The sequence below is a fragment of the Hydractinia symbiolongicarpus genome, chromosome 1, assembly GCF_029227915.1.
Source record: "Hydractinia symbiolongicarpus strain clone_291-10 chromosome 1, HSymV2.1, whole genome shotgun sequence".
Taxonomy (NCBI): Eukaryota; Metazoa; Cnidaria; class Hydrozoa; order Anthoathecata; family Hydractiniidae; genus Hydractinia; species Hydractinia symbiolongicarpus.
In genome coordinates this window covers 24,274,820-24,288,786 of record NC_079875.1, presented here as the reverse complement: position 1 = coordinate 24,288,786, position 13,967 = coordinate 24,274,820, and the positions used below count along the sequence as shown (strand labels likewise).

Here is a 13,967-nt window from a genome sequence, read left to right as displayed (position 1 = left end):
TTTATGAAACAACTGTCTACATAAAGTTTGTTTACAAAATTCAACTTGCTCAGTGCATAAGAAATTTAAAAAACATTAACAAAAATAACTGAACAAGTAAGACAACAAATTAAAATGATCTAATTACCCAAGATTATAAACCCCTTAACATACACAGGCGTAACTAGGAAATAAAAACTTACAAATTTAAAGTATATAGATTCTCTGACCATCTCCTTTCGAGGGCAAAACAAAGTGTAATCTATTGTAACCATATACCTTTTCATAATTTCTCCAGGCACCGCTGAATTTAGCATAACTATGTTTGCCATTTTTATATGAAGGCAACCAAAAACTGTTGACCAATAGCGTAGCAGTATTGAGCAACATTACGTCATATATTGGACGCGGGAAATAACAATTTAGCCCATAATCCTAAGTATACAAATGAGATCCGGCTTCTGTGAAAATCCTATTTCGACTTCCGCGCAACCTACGGAAAGACGTTTTTAATAGAAGTCCACAGAAAATTAGAGCTTTTGCAAATCTGTTTCAAAAACAAGTACCATAATCTATTTTTTACTTAAGCCTATGCTTATATGGTATACTAACTTTTCGTTGGTGATTAAGTTACCTATATACCAAGTTTGCATGTGTGACTGTGTATAATAAACTTAATTTATAGGGAGAAAATACAATGATCAACGAAGAACGTGATCCTATAATGTGGGACACTAACACCGCTTGCAATGTGTCTGCTGCTGCGACAGGTGTCGACTGCACCAATTTGTTAGAACAAATGTGCACACAGCAGCAAGAAGCAATGATGCAGCTCACAACCTCTGTTAATAAACAGCAGGATCAACTGAACAGTTTGATCCAAGCCATGAATAATTTGGTTAAAAGCATAACACCAGCTAATGCTCTAGCAACTTCAGCTCCTTCTCAGGAGCGTAGAAATGACCCTAATTCTCCAGATGGAGATCGGTCAAACATTACCCAAACTATAGTTGACCTAAATGCAGCACCACCTGCTCGGTCAACATCTACTATGGAACATTCCAATTCTAATAGGAATGAAAATATCCCACCAAGAAGTGAGCATGAAAATGTTGACACACATCAACTCTCAATCATGGGATCAATATTTGGTTCTCTGGTAACCAATCTGTGGCAGGGCAGTCCAGCTCATCCACAGGGAACACTCCCAGACAACAGGGAAGCTGGTGGAGACAAAAGATAAAGAACAGGAGTACTGGCTGGAAACAACCAAAGAATACGAAGATGATACACTACCAACTGGGCCAGAAATTGCATCCTCCATTGCAGGTGCAGCGAAGATATTTTGGCAAAAGCCAATAAAAGAGGAGGTGCTCAAACAAAATTTGGAAAATGCAGCCGCACCTGCGAATTGTCCCTATCTTGTGCCAAAAAAGGTTAACCTGGAAATATGGAGTACCTTGTCAACTTTCGTTCGAACGAATGACTACAAGCTCCAAGAAATCCAGAAATTACATGCTGCGTCGACAACAATGGTATTGCGTGCAGCATCAGAACTGACTGAATCAGCTTGCACAAAATAATGTGGATTTCAAGGGCCCTCTTACATCACTAAAAGATGCAATATTGCTGGAAAGGTGTCTCAAGCAGTAAATCAACATAGGCGTAACCTCATAAAACCATCCTTTCCAAACCAGTATGTAAAGTTAGCGACAGATACTGACGAAGCAGCGGATCAACTATTTGGGTCCTCAATATGTGAGCGTCTAGAAAGTTTAAATAAGGAAAACCAACTTAGAGCATTGTTAGAGAAAGAAGGGCCCAACCTAAAAAGAAAATCAGAATCGTCAAACAGGGGGCCCTCCTTCAAGACCGCAAAGAGGGCCTACAATCACTACAATCAAGGGCAAAAAGCACAGCAAAACAGCAACAAGATGCACTACAACAACAGGAAGAGCTACCAGAGTACCAGCAAGTACCACAATCCAAAAAACAAAAGGCGATAATGCAGACACCTCAGGAAAGAAACCTCGAATTACTAAAGGTGTATCTTCGCCAAAAGGTCACAACTTTCAAGGCAGGGTGTGTAAAACTGCAAATAAAAAACTGGGAAAAAATTACCAGTGACATTGACGTTTTACAGACTGTTTCAGGTCTGCGAATAGCAGCTGGTGAACTACCAAAAAATCAGCAAGTCCAATATACCATGAGGCACAAGGAAGACAAATTTGTCCAAAAGGAAATGATTAGCTTGTTATCAAAAGGGGTGATAGCTAGGTGCCATCATGAGCCAGGGGAGTTTATATCACCAATATTTGTGACAGAGAAATCTGATGGTGGCTCCAGGCTAATATTAAACCTGAAAACACTTAATTTGTCGGTTGAAAAGAAAAGGTTTAAAATGCAAACTTTAAACTCAATATTATGTTTAATACGGCCAAATATGTTTATAGCAATATTGGATATTTAAGATGCATACTACAGCATCCCTATCCATGAGGATGACCAAAAACTCCTAAAATTGCAAAAGAATAATGAGCTTTACAAGTATAAAGCTCTGCCTAATGGATACACGGAAGGTCCTAGGAAGTTTACAAAACTTATGAAGCCACCACTAGCCACACTTAGGCAACAAGGAGTATTGCTTGCTGACTACATCGATGACCTACTCAGGGACAACAGTGGAAAATATGACAGACACACATGGGTACCCTTGCAGGGCATTCAGGAAATACTATGGTGGAAAGAAAACATTATGGAAAGCTTCTCACCAATCTTACGGGGAAACCCAGCATATGTTTTGACCTCGGATGCATCCACTATAGGTAGGGGTGCATCACATAAGGAACAACACACTGGGGGCCAATTTACGGCACAAGACAGGGAACAACATATTAACGTATTAGAACTAAAAGCAGCACTATTTGGTCTGCAGGCACTCTGATCACATATTCAAAATAACCATATACTTATGAAACTGGATAATACATCAGACGTTTCAGCCATCAATAAAATGGGAAGTAAACGGTCTATACCAATGGATAAGACAGTACAAGAAATATGGCACTGGGCAATCCAAAATAATAACTGGCTGACAGCCACACACATTCCAGGAATTCTAAATGTCGAGGCAGACCGAGAATCAAGGAAATGTGAAACTAGAATTGAGTGGATGCTTAATAAGGAAGTATTCAACTATGTCATTGATACTCTAGATTTCCAACCAGACATTGATTTATTCGCAAGTCGAATAAACAGCCAGTTGGACATGTTCTACTCATATAGGCCTGACCCAGAATGTCAAGCAGTAGATGCATTCACTATCAACTGGCACAATAAAATTTTTTATGCCTTCCCACCATTCACATGTATTGCAAGGGTGATACAAAAAATATGGAATGATGAGGCAACAGGCATCCTTATAGTACCTGACTGGCCGAATCAACCTTGGTACAGTCAATTCCACGAACTTTGTATTAAACATATATCTCTTTCTTCCAGGTCAGACCTCCTATTGCTACCACAACAGAAGGACATAAACCATCCAATGCACAAGACACTGCAACTGAAGGCAGCAATCGTTTCCGGGAAATCCTTTTCCAGAAACAATTCTCACCCGAGATCAGTAGTCTACTGTTAGCATCCTGGGGAGAAAACACACAAAATAGCTATAATATGTATATAAAAAAGTGGATTACATATTGCCAGAATAATAATGTGGATGACATCATAAATGCAGACTATAAAATAGCTATGTCCTTCCTAACAAAATTATTTTACCACGACAACTGGAGGTATGGCTCTATTGCAGCAGCTAGATCTGCACTATCTGCCATCTTACACACAAAAATGTTAAATCTTTCGGTAAAGATGAGCAGGTCAGCAAGTTTCTTAGAGGGATGTTTAAGTTACGCCCCAGCTTCCCAAAATATACCGTTACGTATGACCCAGCGTTAATACTAAACTAAATGAATAGCCTTCCAGAAAATAAAAATTTAATGTTGGAACTTCTTGTCAAAAAAACTTGCCACTCTCCTTTGCATCCTTAGCGGGCAAGGGGGACAGATAATAGGTGCTTTAAGAACAGACTATTGTCATTATGGAGATAACTGCTATACCTTCTACATTCCAACCATATTAAAAACAACAAAACCAGGAAAGCATCAAGAACCCCTACGATTCCTTGCATACTCTAATAACCCAAAGCTGTGTATCGTAAATTGTTTACAGGAGTACCTGGAACGAACAAACAGCATCAGAGAAAACCTGGAGAACCAACCAAAGCAGCTATTGCTTTCATATGCATACCCACACAAACCAGTGGGGGTGGCTACAATAGCTCGCTACATTAAGCTATTTCTTGGACTGGCAGGGATCGATATCACCGTATTTACCGCTCACTCGGTAAGAAGTGTATCCACCAGCAAGGCAAACAACCTTAGTTTAAACATAAAGGACATACAAAAGGCAGCAGGATGGGCATCTGATACTTGTTTTCGAAAGTTTCATAATCTACCGATAACTGAAAACTTCGGTACAACACTGTTGAAGAACAATTAACTGATATTATGTAATTGCTGTTGAGTTACAATATACATAGACTATTATTCTGTTAATATTTGGTTGCGTTTTTTACATGACGCCACAAAACAGCTTTGAAATCTCATTTGTATACTTAGGATTATGGGCTAAATTGTTATTTCAAAAATTAAACAAATACAATGCAGTTTAATTATGATAACAATTTAGTCCTAATCCTAAGTATTCAAGTGCCCTCCTCACCTCCCTACAACACAGTTGCACATGTATATAATGTTTTGTGGACAAAAAAGTTGTTCTTTGAAGTAGGATTTTCACGGAAGCCGGATCTCACTTGAATACTTAGGATTAGGACTAAATTGTTATCATAATTTAACTGCATTGTATTTGTTTAATTTTTGAAAGTTCTTTGCGCTTTGAGCTGCCAAAGTTTCTTGTGTTTTTATTTTCTGTTTCTTACTTTCTTTGTTTTCTTTTATTTTCTTGTGAATTTGACTAAAACTAACTTCACTGTGATAGCTAGCATAGCTGAGTGTAAAAACAGTTTTTCTTATTTGACGCCTTATTATTTTCTTGGTCAAGGTCATAGCTTTCAATTTCAGTTTGCACACATCAACAGCTTTTACTACTGTATATTGTCATGGTTGAAATATGGTTGTTTGAATTGCACAAAATACTGGAATCTTAATGTGTGTGTTTTCTGGTCCAAATTTGCATTTTTGCACAAAATCATGCACATATTCTTGTGCACTTAATGCTCATCTATCATTGCTTGATGTCAGACATTAGAAACCAGCTTGATACAGCAAGCTTACATTTATTGACTCACCACAAAAAATATAACCTTCCCTTGAAGTAAGAATAGTATTACAATTTTAACTATATGTCTATTGATCAAATTGGATCAAATACAGCCTTTTCGAAAACAATATCATCAAACTATCTTGCTAATTTCCCAATGATACTGTTCTGCCCAATCTTGAAACGGCCCCCGTCTTAACCAAATCTGGCCTGGTCAATTCAACAGTACTGGCAAATTCGTTTTTGATGTACATACCCCAAATATATTTTTTTAATGTGCCTGAGAATGTTTGTAGGGTCTTGCAAACAACAGAGCTTGTGTGGCACATCCATGGTCTCCTGCTTAATCTTTTGACGAACTGGGCATTTTTATGTCCAAATATTGGGCAGTCTCCTAAGATTGGGCAGAACAATACTATCACAGTATATCTGCAATTATGTTTTCCGTCAAATTTAAGCAAATCTTGTTTTGATTGATAAATTAATGTTGTCATAAATTATTTGATTTTCTGACTTGGTAGTTTGTGGGATGCTCAGATATAGTAACGATGTTTTACTACAATAAAGAAGTATATGCTTTGCTTAATTTTTTAAACAAATGTATAGTCTTTTCCTTGCAAAATTTGGAGTTTCTTTAAATACAGTAAACTCTCCTGAATCTCTTTCGGTAAGTTGCCACCCCGCTATGTATTTCTGACCCACTCACACATTTAATTAATCATTTTGTAAATTATTGTGGTTGGTTCTATTCAGCTGAGACATGATTGCCGCAACTACAAACACCCTGAAATATCTATGTATATGTTAAAAAAAGTTGATTATGGTAATATGTTTTCATGTAAAACAGAACAATATATCATGGTCCATGTTTAGCTTATTTAAATCTTTGTTACTAGGTAAATTGACAATAAATAAAAGTTTGCATCAATGTCAAAAGTAAGTTTTTTTTCTTGTAGAAAAAAGTACTTAATCCTACTATGGACTAAATTTCACCATGCAAATGATGGTGGTGAAGAATTCAATAGAATAATTATTCGATTATAATTAATAAATTATTAGTAATACTTAACAGGCCTAATATAAACGTACTATATTTTGACTTGTATTTGGCATAAAATTACTTTGTCTTTATACTACCATATATTTACATATATATTATATATTTAACGTGGCCATATTTCTTTTTAAAGTGATGAGAAAACGTCTCTATGAAGCTTGAAAGTTGTATTTCTTTTTAAAATGACGAGAAAATGTCTCTACAAAGCTTTAACGTGGCCATATTCCTTTTTTAAGTGACAAGAAAACATTTTGTATCATGTTATAAAAAAGTTTGTATGGACTTCGTTTGTACTTTTTACTTTAAACAAAGCACTTAATATTGTTTTTGTTTAGCATAACGAAGTATATAATGTACTTTGTATCGTTTGTTTTATGACACAAAAAAACATACAAACATTTTAAGACAAAACAAAACAGGTAGCAATGATTTTTTGTGTGAAGGTTATTTTACAAAAACACACATTTAATACCCACAATGATTTAACTTTTCTAATATGTCAGGCCCTTTTTTAAATAAAACTATGCCAGAGCCAGAAAAAGCACCCGCTAAAAAATTACCAGTGCTATATGGAGTGCAAAAAATCGCACTCGTAAGCAAAATTTACAAGTGCAATGTGAATATTTGCCAGTGTGAATCACACTTAACTATTTTTTTTTACCACAACGTTTCGTTATTTAAGATGTATAGAAATGATTTTGCAGACTGCGTCATATTAGGTGCGCGATCGCGCGCATGCACCTTGGCACGGTCCTAAAATGTGTTAGACAAGTGAATAATAACTCGCCTAAAATACGAACTCATTCCTTATGTGCGTGAACAATCAAGCTCCTAAATAAAACTGTAGCGAGTAATATAATTCAAAGAAATCACATGGAAATAAAAACGCAAAAAATGGAGCGCTGTTTTTAATTCTTCAATTACGCAGTCTACAAAGGAGGTAATGAATAAAAGATATTTATGTAGAAAGGAGACATGAGATCCTAAAACTTGTGTACATTTAAGCGGTACTGTATATGTTATTACAATAATAAAACATTATTTTAAGGTGGCAGTAACCCTTTTAAAAATCGGATTTTTTTTTACATAATTAGTTACGTAAGGTTATTTTCAGACTATATATATCCAATTTTTTCTGTTATAACACACTTGTCACGATTTTATGGCTATAATACTATTATCTTTCACCAAAAATATTTAGCCTCAAAAATTCCTCTTTAAAATAAAATTCATGAATAATTAATTAGTTTTGCCGAGTATAGTTTAAGTCTACGTGGTTGCGAAATTGTACAGAAAGAAATGACGTAATTAATAAAGAGAAACGTTAATAACAACAAAGATGGCGCATTATGTAGAAATTTAAGACGATCTTCATTATGCTACATTGCACAAGCTGTAACTTTCAATAGCATTTTCGTTTTACTTTAAAATTTTCAGACATGCTTGGTGAATCATGCAGCCATGATACGGTGTGCGGAAATCTTTTTATTCGGGATATTTTTCTTTTAACAGCGTTTGATGCAGCAGGGGATGCTAACAAAAAATCTTTTGAAAAAAGATTAAAGGCTATTGTTAAAAAAATAAGAATGAACAAAAAAAATCCGCACACCGTTTTAACAGGGTTAACCCGAGGTTCATTTAAAAACAGAAGCTGATGAAATATAACGAGATTGTAAAAAATTTTTCTTGTTTTTAATTAATTTTTAAAAAGAAATTTCTGCTGACTCAGCAATTTTAGTGTTAAGTTAAAATCATTTTATTATGTATTAAGGCCTATATTTCTAGGAAATAGTAAAATAAAATGGTATAAATAAAACACTGAGTAAATAATTCAGCTATTTGGACAGCTAAAAAAGGGTTACTGCCACCTCAAAGGTTACCTCCCGCAAAAAATTAAGTTAAGCTCATATGAAAGATCTTTGAAAGTTCTCTAGAAATCCTTTTATTTTTTTGAAAAGTCTTTATCCGTTCCCGAGATATTTGTCTTAAAAGTTGTGCTAATTATGCAAAATTATGATGCCATGAGTATGAATTGAGCATAATTATGATAACTAAATGTTAAAATTTATGTAAAAATGTTCAAAACGCGTCAAAGTGAACGGCTAGAAAATATTTTTAACTCTCTATGGCTTGTCAAAAATGTCAAATTAACCCCTTGCAGAGCATACTAGTTACTTTACTTGTCATCATGCATAATTAGTAAATCTTCTTAGTCCAAATTCTAAAGAACCAATCAAGAATTTTTAAAAAAATATTCAAATTCCTAGACAACCTTTCAAGTACTTGTATATGCAGTAACCTTATTTTATTAGTTATTTTTCACGGGAGGTAACCTTTAAATAATTTTAGGTAACATAAAAATTATTCAAATTTTTGTAAAATTTAAATTTAATTTAGTAAAATTATTTTTTTACTATATGAAAGGAATTTTATTTTTGATTCTTTAGAGTACATCTACGTTTCTTGAAAAAAATAAAAAAGTGACCTGGCTGCCAAAGGGTGAAATTCTACTTTTCATTTACTTCAATTTTTATTTGTTCATTTTTGTATTTATTTTTAGAGACGACAGAATAAGCGTGAGACAAACCCACGTTCTATTACAAAGTATTATTGCAAACAAAAAGCAGATCAAAGTGGTTTCCAGAAATTATTCATCAATGACAACATAGGTATACGTCTATTATGCTTCCAAATAGGGTGTAAACTGTTTAACATTATTATGATACAACTTTTTTTATAAGGTTTTGGAGTGTTTGCTACAAAAACATTTCAACATGGTGAATTTCTTCTTGAGTATGCTGGAAATTGTATTAGTAAAGTTGAGGGTGAAAAATTGCAATCTACATATCCTGATGAAGCTGTTTCCTTTTTATTTTTTATAATAACAGTTGGTATGCAAATTGTACATATATGTTGTGATTATTTATTATATATATATTTATTATATATATATATATATATATATATATATATATATATATATATATATATATATATATATATATATATATATATATATATATATATATATATATATATATATATATATATATATATATATATATATATATATATATATATATATATATATATATATATATATATATATATATATATATATATATATATATATATATATATATATATATATATATATATATATATATATATATATATATATATATATATATATATATATATATATATATATATATATATATATATATATATTTATATATATATATATATATATATATATATATATATATATATATATATATCTGAAAGCCAAATAAATTATCTCTAGAGTGATGATAAAATATTTCCATAAAAAAATCCAAGAAGGAGAAAAGAAAAAAAATTATATACAAAAATTACACCTTTTTAGTATATTTTACCAAACACTCCCTTCAGTAAAATTTTTGTTCCTTGAAAAACATATGGTTGCAAAGATCTTATTCAGCTCTAAATAACTTTGCTTTTTTTACTCAAAACAAAACGTGGTTCAAAAAATATAGCATATTTTGGTTTACAATAGCTGTTTTATGACTGATTTATCAATTTTTAAGTATATGATGGATCAATAGCTCGATATTTTCTCACTTTTGCGCTAAAAAAAGCAAAGTTTTGTAGCCAAATAAATTGTCGCAACAAACTTATCTTCGTTGAATTTCGACAAAATGGAGGGGAGTGTTCAACAAAACTATGTACTGTTACGTTGAAAAACTTTATTTCGAGAAAATGCAAATCAAAAATTTTGCACTGCAAAAATTATGCTAAAGGAATGTTATGCTTGTGAATAATTCATGAAAAATTTATTAAACATAGAGGTAAAGTGTTTTTGCAGAACCTAGTTACTACCCTAGTTATCCCTTAGTTATCATATATTAGAGGAATTTTAAAACTCCTTAATTATCATACAGATTAAATATATTTGAGGAATTTTAAACTTTGAGCACACACAGATTTTTTCTCATTTTGTAACTTTTAGGCGACTTCATCTTCATTAGTTGTTCTACAGGCTCGACAGACTCTAATTTTCACGAAAACAAAAAAATAATATCAGCTAAAACGTTTTGTAACAGAAAATCTGTTACATATTCGTTTTTAGCGAAGAATTTTATTATTTTTGCAAGAAGAATGCAGTTATTTACGTAATTTGATAGTTAAATTTCTTTAGAAATTGACAATGTCTTATAAACATGTGTGACAATTTAAGCGATTTTAAAACAATTTGAACCGAAACGAATTTAACGTAGATGAAACGAATTAATTCTTATTTTTGTGAAAAACTAATGGGAAATGAATACAAAATGATTTGGAAATGATTACGAAATGAATTTCAAATCAACCAAGCGAGTTGAAACGGTTACAAACGATTTTTTTGAATTTTTTTATTTTTTAACCGCCGTTGTTAGTGTGTGTTTCTTTATTTTTGTTGTTGTTCCAACCATACATTCTCAATAAAATTATTTTTATTTTGCCAACCGACCGTAAGTTACTGTCGATTTCTCCCGTAGAACATTGGAGTCGCCTTAACAATAATTATTTTTGATTCTTTTTTGAAAAATATCAGAAAAATATTCGAAAATTTTTTTTGAGAACTTCAACCGTTACTTCTATTATGTTTAGAACAAGGAGACTGCTTCACCATATTTTGCAAATATTGATGTTGTTACCAAGTAGATAGAAGTAGCTAAGTTTTTTTGTAATATATACATTTTTCTTTTTCTTCACTAGAGTAACTGCTATTTTTCTTTTCTTTCTTTTCAGTTTGCTTTATGCGATCCTGGGAATGTAATTGTGAGTATCCAATCATAGATTTTGAACTTTTTGTTCAAAAAATTCTTGTGTTTATAATAAAACCTTTTTTGTGATTTTAGAATAACCAAGAAAAGAAAATTTATTCTGAACATGTAAGCCATCTACATTTTTAAGGCAAAATGTTTTTGTATCAATATTGTAATCTTTCATGATGTCCACGTTTTGGTTCCTGTTATTAGCCATACTAAAAAGTTAATTCTGAAGAAAAGCTTTCACGATATTAGCTCTAATTACTGTACAAGTCATTTTGGAATAATTTTAAGTTATAATCAGTTATATATCCACAATTTTCATTTTCTCTTTTTCATTTAAATATTTTATGTTGTGTAGTTTTTAAGATTGGAATTCTGATATGTGTCAAAATGACTTGATTGTATCCAATTTTTGAAAATGATTTGTTTAACCAATATGTTATCGATTTCAATTTTTTTGTATTTAATAACAAGAGTTAAACTGTAGCACAATATTTATGTTTTTACCATACAACAAAAAATATGTTGCTAATAAAGCAATCTTTTGCTCCTCCATATAGACGAAACATACACAAAGATAATTTTTGAGAATCACTCCCATAAATAAAACAAAATTATTTCTACTGTACAGTAATTTTTTGCTAATATTGCACTTAGGATGATGAATTCATTTCTGGTAGTGCAACAACAGAGGAAGATGTCAAGGAATGTCTGGACAAGGTAAGATATATACTTTAATTATGTTGTTTTTAACGTTACATGTATCTTAAAAATATTGAATTATTTTTATCAGATTCATGATTGCATTCTTCAAACAGAAGTGATAGGTTTGTAATGTGTGAAAATTTCTCAATTACGTAACACCCTATCCCATGCTATCTCTAAAAATGTGTTTGTTTCGGGTAAAATGGCTGGGTGAAATGTTATAAGTACAAAAAGTTTATGAATTATTTATAAATACACATTGTATGCCAAATCCATATAATTTGAAATAATCAGTGTAAATATTTTAATTCACACTCTTTATCTAATTAAATTCTGATTTGGTTTGTTTGTTATGTTATTAGGTTTATAGGTTGATTTATTAGGTTTGTGTATTTTCACGTGTCATGCAGATTTTCACATGCTTTACGCAGAATGTCAAAAATATGACAATATGATACTGATTTTTTTATGTAAAAAATATTATCGCCTACCTAGCTGTTAAGATATTTTAATGTGTCGGTTACAGAAAACAGACATATTTTTATGGATGGTCTCACTTTAAGTGCCTAAAGCCAGTAATTATAACATTATTTTCCTAATTTGCTTACACTTATCTATTTTATGCTGTACTATAGGTTCTGGATTCTGTAGATACTGTTTTGACTGATTTAATTCAAATAGAACTTATGCAGGCTTAATTTATTTAGGAGGGTCCATCTGGAAAATTAATCTCATTCTTCTTTGGGATGATATGAAAAAGGTTAAACAAAGATATTACAACTTGGTTAAAAAAGGAAAATCCTGAGGCAATATTGAATTGTAACTAAATAGTTTAGAACCAGGAACTGAACAATATATAAGTTTCTGAATAATTTGAGTAGCATACACCCCGAACTGCAATTATTATACACATGTTATTTACTTTTGAATACTCCTTACCTGATCTATTTGTTTTAGATAATGGGGAAAATGACAAAGAAAAATGTGATCAAGTAGTTGTTCGGAAAAAGACGGAAGTATTGAACTAAAATCTGACACCTGTGTAAAAGATAAAGATGATGTGAATGCAAAGTTTATTGATGTTGTTGATGTATATGAACCCAAGAATAGCGATCCTGTTCGTTTATATAGTAAAAACGTAGGCGAAGGAAAAGATTCAGTTGCTATCAATGGTCAGAATGTTGATTTGTGTGAAAAATTAGAGGAGGAAGTAGAGGAAAATATTAAATGCAAAGGTTTTAATGGTGGTTATAAGACAAATGGTGCTACTGTTTACATGCAATTAGAAAATATGGGAGGGTAGAAATATTGTGTTCATAAACTACAACTTTAAGAAAATGTTGAAAACACATCTATTATACAGGATATGAAAATAAAGAACAAGTTGCTGCTGAAATCATTACAGATATTGTCAGTGTTATAGATAGAAGTGTCGCTAATGACAAGGTTCTTGATTTCGTTGATGTATGTGAACCCAATGGCAATAATTCTGATAGTTTACACAATCAAAGTGTAGGTGAAGGCAAAGATGCAGTTTTGGTCAATCGTGTTGCTGGTAGTGTGAGTTATAAGGTGGATAATCCTACTGTTTATACACAAGTAGAATCAAACGAAGGGGACAGATATTGTGGTGATGAACCTCTACATGGATGTTGAGGAAACGAATATTGCTGGTATACAGGATATGAAAATAGGTTGTGAAAATAAAGAAAAGTTGCTGCGATCATTGCAGAGATCATTGCAGATGTTGTCAGTGTCCAAGGTCGAGATTACAAGAGTGCAGATGTGGTTGCATCAGGTGTAAATACGTACAAAAACAGTACTTACCAATCAAAAAAAAGATTCAGGACAATATTGGCAGTGGTGTAAATAAAAAGAATGTCTTGGGGGAGATAAATTTGCGGACTACTACAAGGACATAGATTTTGTCAAGCTGGATTGTAGTGACGATGATGTAAAAATTACTTATCCGGTATGTATGCAATTCATGATTCCGTTTAAAGTATAATTTTTAATTGTGTTGATGATAAATATTTATGTTTCAGGAAATTGAAATTGTCCCTAATTTCAGCAGTTCTGACAGTGAAACA

General features: G+C 32.1%; 1 protein-coding gene and 1 long non-coding RNA gene across 2 annotated transcripts; both read left to right on the top strand.

Moving 5' to 3' along the window:
* Positions 1-2,950: 2,950 nt before the first annotated feature.
* LOC130614434 (uncharacterized) lies at positions 2,951-4,539 on the top strand. The gene is made up of 3 exons (XM_057435895.1): positions 2,951-3,403; positions 3,481-3,914; positions 4,029-4,539. Exons 1-3 carry the CDS (start codon positions 2,951-2,953, stop codon positions 4,537-4,539), a joined length of 1,398 nt encoding a protein of 465 aa, XP_057291878.1.
* A 6,734-nt stretch (positions 4,540-11,273) lies between these two features.
* On the top strand, positions 11,274-13,237 carry LOC130647852 (uncharacterized). The gene is made up of 4 exons (XR_008982891.1): positions 11,274-11,292; positions 11,830-11,892; positions 11,966-11,999; positions 12,835-13,237. It is a non-coding gene; the product is annotated as an uncharacterized LOC130647852 (long non-coding RNA).
* Positions 13,238-13,967: the final 730 nt, after the last annotated feature.

Excerpts from the sequence above, each read along its gene's own strand:
- LOC130614434 (XM_057435895.1), top strand. The coding sequence starts at position 2,951 with ATGAAACTGGATAATACATCAGACGTTTCAGCCATCAATAAAATGGGA. Across the intron at positions 3,404-3,480 it reads AGGCAACAGGCATCCTTATA|GTCAGACCTCCTATTGCTAC; the intron begins GTACCTGACTGG and ends TCTTTCTTCCAG. Across the intron at positions 3,915-4,028 it reads CCAGCTTCCCAAAATATACC|CGGGCAAGGGGGACAGATAA; the intron begins GTTACGTATGAC and ends TTGCATCCTTAG.